This window comes from Oryctolagus cuniculus, chromosome 15, assembly GCF_051225735.1.
Source record: "Oryctolagus cuniculus isolate XC-2025 breed Fujian yellow rabbit chromosome 15, ASM5122573v1, whole genome shotgun sequence".
NCBI lineage: Eukaryota > Metazoa > Chordata > Mammalia > Lagomorpha > Leporidae > Oryctolagus > Oryctolagus cuniculus.
Window position 1 is genome coordinate 33,396,836 of NC_142881.1, and position 18,904 is coordinate 33,415,739.

At 41.9% G+C, this 18,904-nt stretch overlaps 1 protein-coding gene across 2 annotated transcripts in view; it reads left to right on the forward strand.

The window, feature by feature from the left end:
* BLNK (B cell linker) overlaps window positions 1–14,516 on the forward strand; it is a 102,481-nt gene extending 87,965 nt beyond the window's left edge. For both annotated transcript variants that reach the window (XM_089314648.1, XM_051823460.3), the window contains exons 12-17: window positions 1,441–1,525; window positions 1,982–2,013; window positions 5,152–5,228; window positions 6,343–6,426; window positions 8,040–8,195; window positions 14,127–14,516. In XM_089314648.1, the coding sequence (XP_089170774.1) occupies window positions 1,441–1,525; window positions 1,982–2,013; window positions 5,152–5,228; window positions 6,343–6,426; window positions 8,040–8,195; window positions 14,127–14,246 (554 nt within the window). In that variant the 3' untranslated portion in view covers window positions 14,247–14,516. The remainder of the gene's footprint in view (window positions 1–1,440; window positions 1,526–1,981; window positions 2,014–5,151; window positions 5,229–6,342; window positions 6,427–8,039; window positions 8,196–14,126) is intronic.
* The last annotated feature ends 4,388 nt before the right edge of the window (window positions 14,517–18,904 follow it).

Here is an 18,904-nt window from a genome sequence, read left to right on the forward strand (position 1 = left end):
GCTTCCCGTCCTTTGCCCCCCGGGCTAATCAGACGGATCCCAATCTGGCTTACGTTTCAGCTTCTGGTTTCAACTTTTCGCCCCCTATTCCCGGGCTAACTTGAGAATCCCAAAGTGGCTTTCGTTTCCGCCTCGGCCTGCCCCCCGCGGCTTCAATTTCCCTAACATTTTTCTCTACCCGGTATGTTTCCCCAAGCTTTCCTCCAACAATACTCCTCCCTCATTTCTCCTGGCCTCTCCCCACAGTCCGCATCCGAGTCTGTTTATTCTAGCTTTCACTTTCGCTTTCGACCTTAGAGATTTCTCCCAGCTTCCCCCCGTAGTCCGTATCTGAGTCTATGCCTAGGCTTTCAATAGCTTCTTCCGGCACCTTTTTTCGTCCGGCTTTTCCCTAGGCTGTTTGCTAATCTCTCTCTCTCCGATATTTTCCCACTTCTTCCCGTTTCTTCCCTCCTAAGTTTCCTATCCGTCCTAGGTTTCCTATCCGTCCTAGGTTTCCTATCCGAGCTAGGTTTCCTATCCGAGTCACGGCACCATTATGTCGCTCCCCCTCTTCGTGGAGGAACGACACAGGACCCTGCGCTGTTCTTTCGTCTGCTCGGCCCTCCCCGGGTTTGCTGCTGGTTCTTCCCGGGTTGGCTACTATCCCTTCCACCTCCGTGGAAGGGCAGTTCCCCCTGGCCACATTCCCCACTTCCGCAGGGGAGCGGCACACCGCCGGCCGGCTCTCTGGGGGCTGCACAGGTGTTCCTTCAGCTAGATGTTCCCCTTAGATGTTCCCCGTGCATGCCGTCTCTCTCCTCCTTTATAGTCCTCCTCTGCCAATCCTAACTCGGCTGCCCACACGCCGAGCACGCCGCTCTCCTCCAATCAGGAGCAGCTTCTGCAGCTTGTCAAGTTGGTGAGAGGCAGCTGGGTAGAAGCTGTTTACTTCTCTCCCAGCGCCATATTGTGGGAGAGCAGATGCATAGAATAAGTCTTAATTCCAGTAACTCAGTCCAGTCCGGGCTGCTCCCCACACTTATGGTGAATGAGGAAACACCAAGGTACTCCTAACACCTCTATGGTGTTACAATTAGAAAGTGGAAGGTGGTTGGTTCAGAGAAATGACAAAACCTGGCCATCATCTGGCTCCCACCTACACCTACACCCTTAAAGGTCCAGCTGCCACAGGTCCAGTCTCTGTGAACACTGCCAAAGGATAGACACAGAGGTGGCAGGGTGCACCTGTAACACGACTGGGTAGCAGTCCCAGTCCTAGTAGCTCAAACCCATCAGTAGAGTGGCAAGTGCACAAATAAATAATCGCCATCCAGGTCAAAGACATGTTCCTGGGAAGACATCTGAGCAGACTGGGTTCTTCTCAGCTGATGTTGCTGAACTTTGGAGTGGGGACAGAGATTTCACTGTAATCCTAACACGAGAATTTTCCTAATCCAGAAAAACCTGTACCTGCTGAACGCCACCGAGGGTCCAGTCACAGACAGGAAGCTGTACAGTCAACCGTGTTCTCTCCTGGCCAGAAGTAAGACCTTTTCCTTTAGCTAAGTTCCCTCTTGTTTCTCCAGGAATTAATGTACATCATCACACTGCACTGTGGCACTGGCTCATGGTGCTTATAAAGAGCCAGTATTTCATTGCTTTATAATGAAGGCATTATGCAACTTTCAAAGAATTGTATAGCATTGCAGAGTCCCACTATTCAGGGTAATTATTGGACTTAACTAAAATATAATCTATTTGTCTATACTCTATAGATATATGGTATAATATATGCAATATATCTTAGTCGAGCTCCTCTTTCCCAGAAACCTTGCTCATCTCAAGTTGTCAGTGCTTCTCCTATCTTCAGATCCGTGTTATTGCCATTCCTGTTGACTCCTTCGTGTTACACCTGGTCAGGACATCTTTGATGTAAACAAAAACTCAAATGTTCATACTGTGCTTTGCCCTTTAATTAATCTGAAATTCTTCCTTTCAGACAAATTCATCAAAAACCCATCCCTTTACCAAGTAAGTCCAGTGACGTCGTGCAGCGTGGTTTCGGGTAGTTGTTAAGGCTGGATATTAGTGTCTGACGTGGTGGGGGTCTAAGGTAACAGTCATTTCCAGCTGCCTGATCTTTGTATCTTCTCTTCCTTGTTTCTTCATCTATAAAATCGATCTGAGGACATTTATCTCATAGAGTTGTTTTCAAAAACAAATTTGAGATAATTTTACTTTTTTCTCTTTTATTATTGACTTTGTGTTTTCCTGGTCACCCATCTTGTTTTATTTTCCAAAAACAATACAGCTGTTATCAAAATCAGAAGATTAAATCAAACAACATATGAGAAGCACCTGGCCCAGTGCTTAGTACATAAAAGTTCATCAATAAGTAATAGTTATTTAAATTAAATCTTACGATATGACAATCACAAAGTATGTCTATAAAAGGGACTCTGAAAAGAGGGTATGGCAAATTTCTGCATAATTTTCCCAGGGCAAACAACACCCTAAAAAAACTTAAGTCAGATAAATCAAGCTTGCAGAAGATAACCTGCAGAACTAAACTTCATTTGCTTCCCATACAATGTAGAAAAAGAACAAACAACTCTACCTTATATGAGTGACTTGAAACATATTCCAAAATAATCAAGAGGAAATCTACTTAAATAAATGCATAATTGTCAAATATAGAAACTGTATGTGCATTTTTACTAAACATAATTTTTGGCTTTAATTAGATTTTTTGATTTATCTTAAATAACTGAAACTTTTACTAATTAGGATTTTTTTTTAAGAAATCCTATCACACACAGAAAATTTTGGCTACAGAAATTTCTTTTTCATTATTTAAAAAACTTTATTATACCTTTTGTTGTTTTTCAACCCAATTCATTCTTGCTGTTGCTACTGAGCACCTGTCATGTGTAAGCTACAGTTCTAGGCAGAGGATACAAGAAGGAATCCAATACAGACTCAGACTTCAAGGAGCTTAGGTTCTATTGAAGGGGACAGAGTGACAATAAACACACAGGTGAACAATACTGTAACATGAATGCTAACCTGCTATGAAGAAAATAAAGCACGGTGGCAGGAGGTGGGTGGTGGAGAAGCCTGGAGGCAGTGAGGGGTGCTGTTGCAGATGCAGCGGCCTGGGAAGGCCCCTTCCAGTAGCTCCTCCTAAGAGCTGGTGCGAGGACCCTGTGAGCCAGTGTGTTGAAAAGAACAGGCCTGGTACATGCTCAGGCTCAAAACAACGCTGCCCACGGGCCCTCACTTGCCTGCCAAACTGCAGACGCCAGCAGCTGTGAGTGCCTTGGGGAAGCCTGAGCCCCTGCACTCAGCTTTGCTGCTCGCAGAGCGCTGCCCCTGCCCATTGCCTGCCAAGCCTTCGCAGGCCCCTCCTGTGACAGCTGTGACTGCCTTCCTGAAACCCCCAGGACTCTGTCTACCGAAGCACTTGGCTCATCCAACCGCATTTCTGCTGCAGGCGGCCCCATCTTAATAAAGGACGATTCTGGGGACGAGCCTCAGAGTCAGCCTTGACTGCTCACTCGCTCTCTTCACGCACCTGCAACTGCTCCTTCCTGATCCAAGTAAATCACCCTCACTGCTTCCACTGCTGCGGTCTGTTCCAAGCCACCACCCTCTCCTGCAAGAACACCGCACTGGCGTCCCTCTGTCCTTCCTCCTGTCCAGCCACCAGAGGGACAGGCAGGTAGCCCGCATTACTCCGCTACGGAAACCCTCCCAAAGCTTTCCTTATCATGTTTCTTGCAGCTCAATCACAGCAAGGCCCGCCAGGTCCTATAAACCTGGTTCCCTCTTTGCCTCCTGTCTGACTTCATCCCTCATTCTTCTCCCCTGTTCTCACTATTCTGCAGGCACAGTGGCCCCCTGGCTACTTCTGGAATATGCCAGGCTCTGGCTTTCTACCTGGAATATGCTGTCTTGAGATGCCCACACGCCTCCTTTCTTTCCACCAAGTGCCCCTTCAGTAAGGCCTTCCTTTTCTGCTTTATTTTCTCCATAGCATTCGCAACTCTAATAACATATGTATCATTACTGACGTCTGCATTGCCTATCAACCCACGAAAACTTAAGCTCCGGGAAGGCAGGACGTTTTGCTGTTTTGTTGACTGCTATACATCCCCCAATGCTGTGGTCATTGGCAGTCACACAAGAATGAGTGAATAAATGCAGCTAAGAATTTTTCTATTTCATGTGTCTCCACATTTAAGCCAGTGATACTGATTTGTTTTGGTCTTGGGACCCCTTTAATACCCTCAAAATCATGGCAGACCCAAAGAGCTTTGGTTACATGTTCCTTTCTATTGGCATTTAATGTATCAAGGATTTAAACACTGCGTCTTTAAAACATATTTATTAGTCCATTTAAAAATAGTATTACATGTTAACATTTTTGTGAAAATAATTATATTTTCCAAACAAAAGCAATTCAATGGGAAGAATGACATTGTTTTCCATTTTGTAAATCTCTTTAGAGTAACAGAGACTGGGTTTCTCATTTCAGTTTCTATATTCAAAGTGTTGTGCTAGGGCCGGCACCGCGGCTCAATAGGCTAATCCTCTGCCTGCGGCACTGGCACACTGGGTTCTAGTCCCTGTTGCTCCTCTTCCAGGCCAGCTCTCTGCTATGGCCCGGGAGTGCAGTGGAGGATGGCCCAAGTCCTTGGGCTCTGCACCCGCATGGGAGACCAGGAGAAGCACCTGGCTCCTGGCTCCTGGCTTCGGATCAGCACAGCGCGCCAGCCGTGGCGGCCATTGGAGGGTGAACCAACAGCAAAGGAAGACCTTTCTCTCTGTCTCCCTCTCTCTCTCTCTCTCACTCTCTCACTGTCCACTCTGCCTGTCCAAAAAAAAAAAAAAAAAAAAAAAAAAAAAAAAAGAGTATTGTGCTAGGTTTTCGGGTTGAAAACTGATCTTAACAGAGATAAGGAAATGGAGAAGACAAGACCTCTCAAAATTCCTAAAAACATTTTATGGACTCCCAGGGTCCTTGATCCACATTTTAAGAACCATTGCTTCAAGGTTTGTGTGTGTGTGTGTGTGTGTGTCCCAAGAACACCTTGCCCTGTGGTGGGGTATAGGCATAATAATGGCTTAACGAACAAAGAGGACCAATTGATTTTCCAACCTTTTCAGGATTTTCAGAAGGAGGGAGCCCAACTGTGGATGGACCGTTACCCAGCTTTTCATCTAATTCCCCTATATCAGAACAGGTATGAAATGAACTTTTTTTTTAAAAAAAAGATTTATTTATTTATTTATTTATTTGAAAGGCAGAGTTAGAGAGAGGGCGGGGAGACACAGAGAGATCTTCCATCCTGTTTCACTCCTCAACTGGCCACAATGGCCAGGGCTGGGTTGAGCTGAAGCCAGGAGGCCAGGACCTTCTTCCTGGTCTGCCATGTGGATGCAGGGGTCCAAACACATGGGCTGTCTTCTGCTGCTTTCCCAAGCACATTAGCAGGAAGCTGCATCAGAAGTGGAGCAGCTGGGACACTCACCAGCACCCATATGGAATGCCAGCATTGCAGGCAGTAGCTTAACCCACTGTGCCACAAGGCCAGCCCCTGGAGTGATCTCTTGAAATCATTCAGCCATCTTCTGAGAAGAGAGGTTTGGGGTAAAGCCTGAGACTGGAAACTGCATTTTAAGTGTCAGTTTCTAAGTTATCATTTGCGGGTAGGTACAAGAGATCCATATTTTTTCCCAAGACCTTGTTCCATTTATTTCCAGTTTTTTCCAGATCTCCTGAATAATAATTAGTGTTTCCTCAAAACTAGCAGGGAAATATGCTGCTTTTATTGTTATTCCTCTTAAATAGATTTTTATTTAAACATTGTAATTTCCAATAATAACTCCATGGAAGCTTACGTGTTTTAACACATAAGATAGTGAAATTTTAAGAGAGACAGAGAAAGGACTCTAAGCTGTGTAAAATATATGTCAGAATGTAAAATAAGGAAGCTTGCACACATCCTTCTTGCCATCTAAGAAGTCATGTTTCCTTACTTGTAAGAATCAAACATGATAATGGAAATTATAAAGCACTCCACATAGCAACAACAATAAGAAACATAATGGAAACAGAGGGTACAAGTTATTTAAGAGAAAGAGAAGAAATGGTTCAGGAATAACTAGGATTTAGTTATATTCAAATACTAAGTGACACAGCTAAGACTAAATAGGAATGATAACAGTCCTTGTGGTTGATCGAAGGAAATCTAAAACGCATTCTCAAGTTATCGGTGCAGCTGTGGTAGTGCTGGAGGGCGTGTGTGTGTAGTGCATGGAAGTCCCAGAGGCCTAACGGTGCCCTCCGTTCCACAGGAAGCTGATGTTCATTGTAAACCCTGGTATGCTGGTGCCTGCGATCGCAAGTCTGCTGAGGAGGCCTTGCACAGATCCAACAAGGTCTGATGGTATTTAAGTCCCATATTTTGCACTTAGCCTCTAATAGGCACAGCTGTCATCCTGATAGCTTTGTGATAAATGATTGCAACAATTATGGGTGCTGAGAGGAGCTGTCATCCCCTCCTCTCTCTCAGGCACCTTCATCTCGTTTCTACTTGTCCTTGCATCTCTACAAGGTCCGTAGGCTCCACTGTCCTCCCAGCAGGGGCACAGAAGAAGGCTTCAGGGGAGACCTGGAAGGCATGGTGCTTCCAGGAGTGATCAATGTATAGGATCAAAGATTTGGGTCTAAATGGCTAAAAAAGACCTGAAGGTAGCTTTTTGGAGAGCTTAATCCCAGTCATGTGGGAACACTGGGGACAGTATGGACAATCTAAGATTAAAGTGCCAGTTTTCACTTTCTCTCTTCCTTCTTCTCCCAATTTTTTACTTGTACCCTACTTTATGAGAACATACGACATTTACACATCCTTCATTACTCTTGTTTTAGTCCTATCTCTAGTTCATGGAAAGTGGAATTAAAAGATGAGTTTATTTTGGTGCAAAAATATTTGAAATCCACGCTGGCTGGCCGTGTTCTGCAGGGTGCTCCTGGGAAGTCTGGTGTTAACATGGTTTTCTTACCCCGACAGGTAACTTGATATTTTAGCCTGAAGGCTCTGCAGACCGTAGCTTGTAAAAGTCTAATAGGTTTACTGGAATATGACTCTGAGTTGATTGTTGCAGATCAGTTTTCTCAGGTAGACAGAAGCCTTTCTACTACACAGACTTAAGTTTTCTCTCCTATCCAATAAGTTGTCTTAACTTATAGTCTTCAGGGGCAGTTCTGTTCTACTGTTTTCTTTTCCAAGGACTGAAATTACACATATATTTTGGGTCTTTTTTGTCTTTCTTTGATTCTAATCACTCTCTGACTCTATCTTTGTTAGCGCTCTTAAATGTCTTGGTTGTTTCTACATTTATTAAATCTTCATTTGAGGCTATGCAGGGTCTTCGGCATCTTATAATTTTTTTGCTTCTGAGATAGGTCTTTTTCCTCAATTTCTTTCCTGAATTTGACCAACTCTTGTTGTACTTCTTCCTGTTTTTTGTGCACTTTTTTGGTCCTACATTTTGAATTTAGGACTAGAATATTTTATCAAAGATTTAATAAAATGGATAGTATTGTTGCAGGTTTTTTCCTGTTTTAATGTAAGAATTTTTTTGTGGTGAGAATTTTTATCAGGTGAAAGTTTTGATTCCTCATTTGTTTTTCTTCTTACAGTACTTTTGAATAGACTTTATTCACTACATTTACATTCATGGGCAACTTGTGGTCAGGGTTCCTGGTTCATAAGTGTTCTCTAGGTTTGATCATGTGTCTCTTCACGCATTTCTAAATCCTAGCACATCAAAAAGCCTGCATTGATGTCACTGAGGATTTTCTGTGACTATATATTTTGCTGAACTATTGTATTGAAAAGCAATAAAATAAATTCTAATGTATAATAAAAATTCACATAACTAAGTATTCACCTTTTGAATATAAATATAGATATTTGTCATAAATCAATTTGTAACCCACAGAAAGTAAGTAATGCTGACCATGATTATGCTTTTGTTTTATTAAACAGGATGGATCATTTCTTATTCGGAAAAGCTCTGGCCATGATTCCAAGCAACCATACACACTAGTTGTATTCTTTAATAAGCGAGTATATAATATTCCTGTGCGATTTATTGAAGCAACAAAACAGTATGCTTTGGGCAGAAAGAAGAATGGTGAAGAGGTCAGTGATTTCTCTTTTTACTCAATTCTATAACTATCCATTGGGCATAATGGCATCATGCTGCATTAGGCCTTAGAGATGAAGAAAAAGGATGCAAACATACTTAACCTGAGACTCACCTACATATTACAAATATACAAGATGAAATGCTGTATTTGGCCAATATATCCCATGAGAAAACAGAAGAGGAGAGAATGGTGAGATGTACATCCTATTCCTTTCATCAAATTAATGAAGTCAGTCTCCTGGAATCTTACTACAAGAGGACGCATAAATTAAGGTTGGAATGCCAAGTAGAAGTAAGGATGTGAGAATCCAGGTGAGGGTGCAGGGCTCCAAAGTTAAAACCTAGAATCTTAACTCAGTTATCAGATTAGGTGACTGAAGAGATAAGGAACAGGAGATGAACCATCAGACTATAGCCCTTGGGCCAGAGTGAGCTACAAGCCTGCAGCATGAAATAAACATCACGTGGGTCTTAATTATTAATCACACATGAACTTAAACATCTCTTTACTCTGAGCCAAACTCACTGCTTACCATATCCCACTTAGTCAGCCTTTTCCTATAAATGAGCCCTGAGAGATAAGCTGGAGTAATCCATAAAGAGAGTGATAAATTTTCCTATCCCAAATGTCGGGTTATATTTGAATAGGTAAATGAAAGTTGAAGGAAAAGAGGAGAGACGATTCCTTTAGAAACAGCGATGCCACCCCAGACCCAGCACTGGTTAGAAGGCATCGTAATGGCTGGAGTGCCTGTCTTCTCCGCTGGATGAGGCCAGGGACTATGTCTCGTTCATTTCTGTACTCCCAGATCCAGAGCAGAATGGCTGGCTTCAGTAGATACTTGATGAATACATATCAAATGAATGAACTGATGTGTTGATTGAGCGATTACAGTCAGGAGCAAGCAAAAACAAACTGCTTCTTACAAAAATTGTGGTAAAACCAGATACTGTAAAATTTACCACCTTTGCCGTCTTTGAGTGCACCATTCAGTAACATTAAGTATATTTACATTGTTGTGAACCTGATCTCCATAACTTTTCTCACTTGCAGAAATGAAACTATACTTGTGAAATAAGATCTCCCCCTCCTCCCTTCCTCCCAGGACTTGGAAGCCAGCACTCCACTTTTTATTTTTACGAATTGCACTCTAGAAATCATACATTGTGCGTCTTTTGTGACTGGCCTATTTCACTTAGTGTAAATAGCCTCAAGGCTCATCATGCAGCATCTGACAGAATTTCCTTCAAGTTTATGATTCTAGAATATTTTATAATACATTATTTTTAAGCCTGTATAGTGTGCCACATTGTATCAGTTTACTACACATTATTACCTATTCATTTACCCATGGACATTGGGTTGCTTCTATCTCTCAGCTATTGTGAACAGTGCTGCTATGGAGAATGAGTGTAAAAATATCCAAGACCTGCTTTCAATTGTTTTGAATATATTTATCCAGATATGGGATTGCTAGATCTTACAGTAGTTCTATTTTTATTTTTTTGAGGAGAAGCATACTGTTTTCCATAGCAGTTACACCACTTTATAATCCCACCAACAGTATACAAGGGCTCAAATCTTTCACATCTCTACAATACTTGTTATTTTCTTTGGTTTGTTGTTGTTGTTATTATCATAGCCATCCTCAGAGGAGTCAGGAGATACCTCATTTTTGTTTTGATTTGCACTTTTTAATATTCTCCAAATATTAGTGAGTTGATCATTATTTATTTATTTGTTTGTTTGAGATGGTGAGAGAGAGAGAGAGAGAGGGAGGGAGGGAGAGAGGCCTTCCATCCCCTGGGTTACTCCGCAAAGGCCTGCCAATAGATGGGTGGGGCTGTGCCAGGCCAGAGTCAGGAGCTAGGAACTCATCCAGATCTCCCAACTGGGTGGCATGCACCCAATTAGTTGAGCCATCACCACTGCCTCCTCAGGGTCTACATGAGCCGGGAGCTGCAGTCAGAAACCAGAGGCATCATTATCTCTTGGCACTCCAGTGTGGAATGTGGGTACCCTAACCACCAGGCAAGTGCCCACCCAAGAGTCTTTTCATTTCCTTTTTGACTACTTATTTATCATTTTTGAAAAAATGTCTATTCTAGTCCTTCACTCATTTTTTAATTGGTTTGATTTCTTGTTGTTGAGTCTTAGGACTTCTTTATATATTCTAGATGTTAAGTCTTTATTAGCTATGATGTTGCTTCAAAAAGTTCAAGGAAAATTCAGTTTTTTTAAAAAATTGATTTTATTTGAAAAGGCGAAAGAGAGAGAGAAAGCATGAACCCATCGGCTGGTTCGCTCCCCTTCAGTGCTGTTTAGCAGTAATCAGTGATAGACCTGTGGTTCTGACAGGACAGAGTAACTTTGGAAGGATCATTTCAGTTACAGCCTCCCCCACGGGTCTAATGTTTGGTTTTTTAATAAGAAGTTTAAGCATGGACGAAGGAGCTGTCCAATGTGAAGTCCTGAAATTCTCTCCTATAAATCTCGAGCTCCCAAAAGACTTCCTTGTCTTACTGGAAAAGTAAATGGGACTTACTCTTGCCTAATGGATATTCATTGCTACCTTAGGATTAACAGATCAAAGCTTCATTTCACTCCCAAAGTATTTAGCCTATAGACACCCAAATATGTATTTTATTACTATTATGGTATCTGGAAGTATTGACAATTAAAACCTTTACTTAAATTATCTATAACAAAAAGAGCACATCTCCCATATATTAAACACCTGGATAGAAAATGAAAATTTTGATTATGATGCTAGCCAGGGTCCAGTGCTGTGGCATAGAAGGTAAAGCCGCTGTCTGCAGTGCCATCATCCCATATGGGTGCCAGTTTGAGTCCTGGCTGCTCCACTTCCAATCTAGCTAGCTCTCTGCTATGGCCTACGAAAGCAGTGGAAGATGGCCCAAGTCCTTGGGCCCCTACACCCACATGGGAGATCTGGAAGAAGCTCCTGGCTCCTGGCTTTGGATTGGCCCAGCTCCAGCTGTTGTAGCCATCTGGGGAGTGAACCAGCAGATGGAAGACCTCTCTCTCTCTGTCTCTCTGTCTCTGCCTCTCTGTAACTCTGCCTTTCAAATAAATAAATAAATAAATATTTTAAAAAAATTTTTAAATGATGCTAACCATGTAGATTTTTAAACGTGTATCTGTATTTTTATTTGTGTATAAATGGATAAAAAAAACTGATTAGCTGTTTAACTTTTTATACAGCTGTTTTAGCATAGTGTGACACAATATTGAGTAATTTTACAGCTTTGACAACTATTTGCTTTATTTTATTGTCCATAAGATTTTGAGTCATCAAACAAGTTGCCTTTCTGTCCACCTATGAATAAATACACTGAATTAATGTAAACAGAAAAAAGTAGAACTAAGGGAAAACTGCACATAAGTTATACCAATTCTATTCATTACATTGCAGTTATGCTTCATCTCAGGTCCTTACTTCAAACTATAAATATTTCAATCCCCAAACAATACGACAAGGCAATGCCCACAGATATTCAGGGACTAGATGGACAGAATGAGATGTTCATGTGTGTAAATATAAAACTCACTCCTTGGCTTCTTGGGTTCAAAACACTTTTTCACTTGGAGTCTACTTCAAAGAGGTTGTGCTATTTCATTTCCTGGCCCTTTAGTCTATAAATTTAACCTCTAGGGTTGGGCATTTGGCCTACTGGCCAAGATGCCTCTGTCCCATATTGGAATGACTGGCTTCAGTACTGGTCCCACTCCTGCCTCCAGCTTCCTCTAATGCAGATCCTGAGAGGCAGCAGGTGATGGCTCACATAGTTGGGTTCCTGCCAAGCATATGGGAGATGTGGGTTGTATTCCTAGCTCTTGGCTTCAGCCGCAGCCCAGCCCTGACTGTTGTGGGCATTTGGAAGTAAGTCAGCAACTGGGAGCTTGCTCTTTTCTCTCTCTCCTGCTTCTCTCTCTCTTTTTGCCTCTCAAATAATTTTTTAATCTTAAATTTAACTTCCAGCTGCATTTTGTTGAACAACATGCTATGCCAACCACAATAAATATCTTGTGGGATTTATCATAAAAGAATCCAATAGGCAGTTTCAAGGGGGTTGAATGATTAAAGCAATAGGAATAAAGATTAAAATATTCAAAGGTCCCTTTCTCTCCCCTCTCCTCCCTCACCTAATATTCAGATAATTATCTAAAGTTGGATAATATATACTTTATGCAATATGTAGATATTTGGAAGGCAGCCAAAAAATTAATAAGGGCTTTTAAATTTTGTATTCAAGATGTTAACTTTATCTGAAAATTTTTAGGAAACAAAATCATTTGAAAACAATTGCTAAGTTCATGGCATTATTGCAAAAACAATTACTACTTTAAAAAATGATTCTAAATGCATTTATTTGATGATTGTGAGGTTTTGGAATTTTCATATGCTCACTGCATTTCATTTCATGGTCTATTATGTTTACATAATGTTTCACTTAAAACTTTCATCTGTGGCATGTGTTAGGTGCAGTGGGTTAAGCCACAGCTTGGGATACCTGCATCCCATACTGGAATACCAGGTTGAGCCCCAGATGGTCTAATTCTGATCCAGTTTCCTGCTAATGTATGCTAGAGACAGAACATGATGGCTCAAGTGCTTGGTCCCCTGCCACCCACGTGAGAGACATGGATGGAGCTCTGGCTTTGGCCTGGCCAGTCTGGCTTTTGCAGGCATTTAGGGAATAAACCAATGGCTGAAAAATCTCTCTCTCTCTCTTGCTCTCACTCTCGCTTTCTCTCTCTCTCCTCCCCTCTTCCTCTCTCTCTCTCTTTCAAGTAAATGAAAGTAAATAAATAAATGTTAAAAATAAAACCTTTATCATTTTTCAGAATAAATTTAGGATAACCTTAAGACCCACACATAACATTACAAGGATTGAGACATACAAAAATTAATATTTATGGTGAAGGCCCAGCAAGAGAGGTCATTATTAACCAGGCATTAAGTTATCTCTAAGCTTACAGGAAACCAAACCAAAAAAAAAAAAAAAAAAAAAATAACCCAACACTCCAGTATGGGATATGGGCATCCCAACACCGATTAGTGGCTTAACCCACTGTCCCACAATGCCTCCATGATGAAAGTTTATCAGGCTTTCTTCATTTGTTCAAAAGGGAAAACAAAACACAAAAATTTAGGGAATAATTTTTTCTTGGTACTAAATTCTAAGATCAATGTATTACACTAGTTCTTGTACTTAAGACTTATGCAATGTAATAATCTAGGTTTTGTAAAGAATGTAAAAAAATCTATTCTATGACAGTTTCATATTTGATACTAATAAAAGTATTGAAATATTACATCAGAACTCTTTGAAGTTCCCTTTGGAGTTATTTTAATTAGGGCTGTCAGTGTGCTTTTAGTCTTACCACATATGGAGTCCAGAATCTTCCACCTCCAAGGTTACAGCCTTTGAGCCGGCGCCGTGGCTCAATAGGCTAATCCTCCACCTTGCGGCGCCGGCACACCGGGTTCTAGTCCCGGTTGGGGCGCCGGATTCTGTCCCGGTTGCCCCTCTTCCAGGCCAGCTCTCTGCTATGGCCAGGGAGTGCAGTGGAGGGTGGCCCAGGTGCTTGGGCCCTGCACCCCATGGGAGACCAGGAAAAGCACCTGGATCCTGGCTCCTGCCATCGGATCAGCGCGGTGCGCCGGCTGCAGCGGCGGCCATTGGAGGGTGATCCAACGGCAAAGGAAGACCTTTCTCTCTGTCTCTCTCTCACTGTCCACTCTGCCTGTAAAAAAAAAAAAAAAAAAAAAAAAAAAAAAAAAGGTTACAGCCTTTGTAAATTACACCTAATTTTGAGAAAGTGGGATAGGACAGGAGGAGGGGAGCTTGAAGTTAACTCAGAACTAATGTGCAGTCCATCTGCTTTCTCCCTTTAGTACTTCGGAAGCGTGGCCGAAATCATCAAGAACCATCAGCACAACCCCCTGGTTCTTATTGACAGTCAGAACAACACAAAAGATTCCACGAGACTGAAATACGCAGTTAAGATCTCATAAAGGAAAACAAGGTTGATGTTACTGCTTCAGACTTTTTCCCCCAACTTTCTCCTTTTGAGAAAAAGTCTCAAAAACTTCATATCTTGGACTATGAGTCACCGGTAATAAAGTAGAAGTTGGAAGCAGCTATTGAGGTTGTCATCCATTTCTTTATAAGAAGCTCACATGGACTTGTTCTACCTATCACCTGGCCTGATGAACTGTTAATATCTGGTGAGGTTGAGTTATGCTGTTAATATTCTTTGAATAAATGTCTTTATTTAAAATAAATAGGTGTAAAGTATTTTCAGTCATGTAAGAAAAATAACACTCTTTCAAAAATAAGAAAACAGTATTCTTGGATAAAACAAAACTGCTGAAAATTTAGGACTCCACAGTTACCACTGGTGCACGAGTGTGGCTGGCCTATCTACTGTCAGTGCTTGGTGGCCTGATTAAAATTTTAACATACAGAAAATAAACTATTAATGTATGGTAATTATGGTATTTGAAGGTACAGACAAGGGGAATGTAATGGTGCCCTGTTGTGAGTACTCCCAGCTAGGGAGATGTGAAGGGCATGAACTTTCTGGAGGTTCTTGTTTGGGATTATGTTACTAGCTTTGCTTATTAAAAACAGTTATAACCTCTTTGGTTTGCATGTCTGTTAAAGAGAACCTAAATCTGGTGTGAGGCTTAAAATGAGACAACAACAAAACTAGAAGCCAGCTACCCTTGGGTGAAGTGTTCTGTAAATGCCATTTTGTTCAAGTTGATTGATAATGTTCTCAAGTCTTCTGTGTCCTCTGACTGTTTTGCCTAGTTGTTCTGTTGTTATTCAGAGAGAAGTGTTGACATGTCAAATGCTAATTGTTGATTTGTCAGTTTCTCTATGTAGTTGTCGGTTTTGCTTCATACATTTTGAAGTTTCAGTATTATATATATATACACAGACCTTTAGGATTGGTGTATCTTTTTTTAAAAAAAGTATTTATTTACTTATTTGAAAGTCAGAATTACAGAGAGAGAAGGAGAGACAGACAGACAGACAGACACACACACACACACACACACACAGAGAGAGAGAGAGAATCTTCCATCTGCTGATTCACTACTCAAATGGCCACAACAGCCAGGGCTGGGCCAGGCCAAAGCCCTCTAGGAGCCAGGAGCTTCCTAGAGGTCTCCCTGGTGGGTGCAGGGGCCCAAGAACTTGGGCCATCTCCAGCTGCTTTCCCAGGTGCTTTAGCAGGGAGCTGGATCGGACAGGCGCCCGTATGGCACGGCAGCACTGCAGACAGGGACTTAACCCACGGTGCCACAGCCAGCCCCTGATCGTTGTATCTCCTTAATAGAACTCTTTAGTTTATTTTTTGTTCTGAATTCTACAACTTTGTATACTCTTTGATGACTTCTGTCTCTTATAATTTACTTATTTATTTGAGAAGCAGAGAGACAGAACAGATGGACATGTATTAGCTGTTTCCCCAATTGCCTGCCAACAGCCAGAGCTGGACCAGGCCAAAGCCAGGAATACAGAGCTAAAAACTCAAACCAGGTCTCCCATATGGGTGGCAAAGCCCAATTACTTCAGTCATCACCACTGCCTCCCGGGGTCCACATCAGCAGGGAGCTGGAATCAGGAGCTGGAGCTGGGTATTGAACCCAGGCACTGCAGTGTGTGAGGCAGGAGTCCAAAGTGGTGTCTGGGCCACCAGGCTAAATGCCTGCACTAACTTCTACCTTTTAATCAGTGCTCATATGATTGGATTAAGTCTACCAGCTTGGTTTTCTGCATTTTCTCATTTGTTCTTCTCGCTTTTGTTTGGTACCTTCTGTTGGGTTGAAGTTTTAAAATCTGCTCTCTCTTCAGTATTGACTTGGTAGTTTCACTTTGTAAGAAATGGTTCCTCTAAGGCATCCAGTGCACATTTGTGGTTTATCATAATCTGTCTTCATACGCAGCAAGTATCTCCATTCCTCCTTCCCTGCCTTGATGGTACTGCTCTCATGTATCTTACTTCTGCATTTTATAAACCCTCTGTTATTTCAATGGTTACTTTTCCTTAAAAGAAATTAATCAATGAGGGGAAAGCACAGTGCTCTAAATTCTTTTGTGTGGACAACTATTCATCTGGTATCATTTTCCTTCCACCCCAAAATTTCCTCTATGTGTTTAAGGCAGTTCAGTTTTGCTGGTGGTAAGTTATCTTAAATTTCTTTTATGCTACATGCCATTATCTTCGTTTTTGAAGGATATTTCACCTGATGTAGAGTTTTAGGATGACTTCTATTTCCAGTCAGTATTTTTAAGATATCATTCCACTGTCTTCTGGCTTGCAAGAATTCTGATGATAAGTCTGCCAGTGATTTATACAATGCTTTTTCCTCTGGCTTCTATTGAAAGTTTCCCTTTCTCACTTGTTCTCGCACTGGCCTGGGATGGTTTGCTTTCTGCTTTTCCTATTGGTGCTCCATTTAGCATCTTGGATCTTTGGGTTTATTCTTTTCATCAGATTTAGAAAAAGTTTATTTTTCCTTCAAGCTTTCCTTTCTTTGTCCTCCCTCTTCTCTTCTGTGCCTCCAGTTACACATAGGCCACACCACTGGATGCTGCCTTCCAGTGCGGCAGCTGTGGAGGTGATCTCTGCTCAAGATCTCTGCTCAAGAACAAATACTGCAGGCCGGCGCCGCAGCTCATTAGGCTAATCCTCTGCCTTGCGGCGCCGGCACACCAGGTTCTAGTCCTGGTTGGGGTGCCGGATTCTGTCCCGGTTGCCCCTCTTCCAGGCCAGCTCTCTGCTGTGCCCGGGAGGGCAGTGGAGGACGGCCCAAGTGCTTGGGCCCTGCACCCCATGGGAGACCAGGATAAGTACCTGGCTCCTGCCATCGGATCAGCGCGGTGCGCTGGCCACGGCGGCCATTGGAGGGTGCCGGGAGGCAGTGGAGGACGGCCCAAGTGCTTGGGCCCTGCACCCCATGGGAGACCAGGATAAGTACCTGGCTCCTGCCATCGGATCAGCGCAGTGCGCTGGTCATGGCGGCCATTGGAAGGTGAACCAACGGCAAAGGAAGACCTTTCTCTCTGTCTCTCTCTCACTGTCCACTCTGCCTGTCAAAAAACAAAAACAAAAACAAAACAAAAAACACAAATACTGCATTCAACTGCAGGCAGTGCAGTTAGCTGACCGCCTTTAGGTGTTAGTGCCCTCAGGATCTGCCTCAGTGTATGCCCTTCTTGAGAATCCCTGTCTAGCCATTTCTGCTCCACATGGAACTACCCTAAAGGACTATGTTTGACCTGAAGCACCCATTGGGTTAGCCAACGTTGCATGATAGCCTTAGACCCTTTCTACCCAATCCTGCTTTCACTCACCAATCCTTTTATCTTTTCTTACTTAATTTTGCTTCCTCCCCTTTAATACCTCCCAGGCACTATTGCACTCCAAACTCCACTTCAGCATCTTTCCATGAGACTGAGTTCCAGAGTAATCCAAGAAAGCAACAAAGTGGTTAGAGCTCTACATGACTCATTACTCACCTATCAGTAAGGACCCATCATGGAGGTAGAGTGGATGGTACCAAATGCAAGGAGTAACTCAGATGCTAATATCTGGCAACAATTTTTCATGTTTTCTTGCATCCGGATTTGGTTTACTAGTATTTAATTATTACTACATCTGTACTCATTAGAGGATTTTTTTATGTCTTTCTATTGGCGTTGGCATCAAAATAACACCAGCTTCATAGAATGAATTGGAAGTGTTAATTTCTTAGCACTGCTGCTATAACAAGACATCATAGACAGGGTGGCTTAAATGACAGATTCTTATTACTCACAGTTATTGAGGATGGACTAGAAAGCCCAAGATCAGGGTGCAGTATGGAAGGTTCTAGTAAAGGCTGTCTTCCTGGATTATAGATGATGGCTTCATATATCCTCACATAGCAGAGAAGCTCTGGTGTCTTCCTTTCTTTATAAGGGCACTAATTCCATCACAGGGCCTGGTCGGGAGACAGGGCAGAGGGCTCCACTTTTGCAACCCCATTTAAACCTAATTACCTCTCCAAGGCCCCATCTGCTAATACCTCCATTGGAGGTTAAGGCTTCAACACATGAACTTTGGGTGGAGGAAACTCAAACATTCAATGCATAATACTGCTATTCCTTTTGGGAAGAGTTTATGAAGAGATGGTATTTCTTTTTTAAATGTTTGGTAGAATTCACCAGTAGATTCTTCAGTTATCTGAACTTGTTTCTTCCTTATAATTTTGAAGACAAGATCAACTTAGTTGCTATAGATCCCTTCATATTTCTAATTTCTTAAGCTGTTTATTATAGTTTATATCTTTCTAGGGATTTTTCATCTAGTTTATCACAATTACTTGGCATATAATTGTAGCATTCTCATATTCATTTCTGTTCTATAGGGTAAATATGATGTCCATCCTTCCACCTCATTTTTTTTTTTTAATTATTTGTGTCCTCTTTTTTTTTTCTTCACAAGCCTGGATAGATTATCGATTTTGTTGGCCTTCTCAATCAGATTTTGGCTTCATAAATTTTCTCTATTAATTTCCTATTTACTTATTCCACAGTAATCCTTATTATTCCTTTCTTCCATTTGCTTTAGTTTTCATTTTCTCTTTTATCTAGTTTCTTAGGGGATAAAGTTATG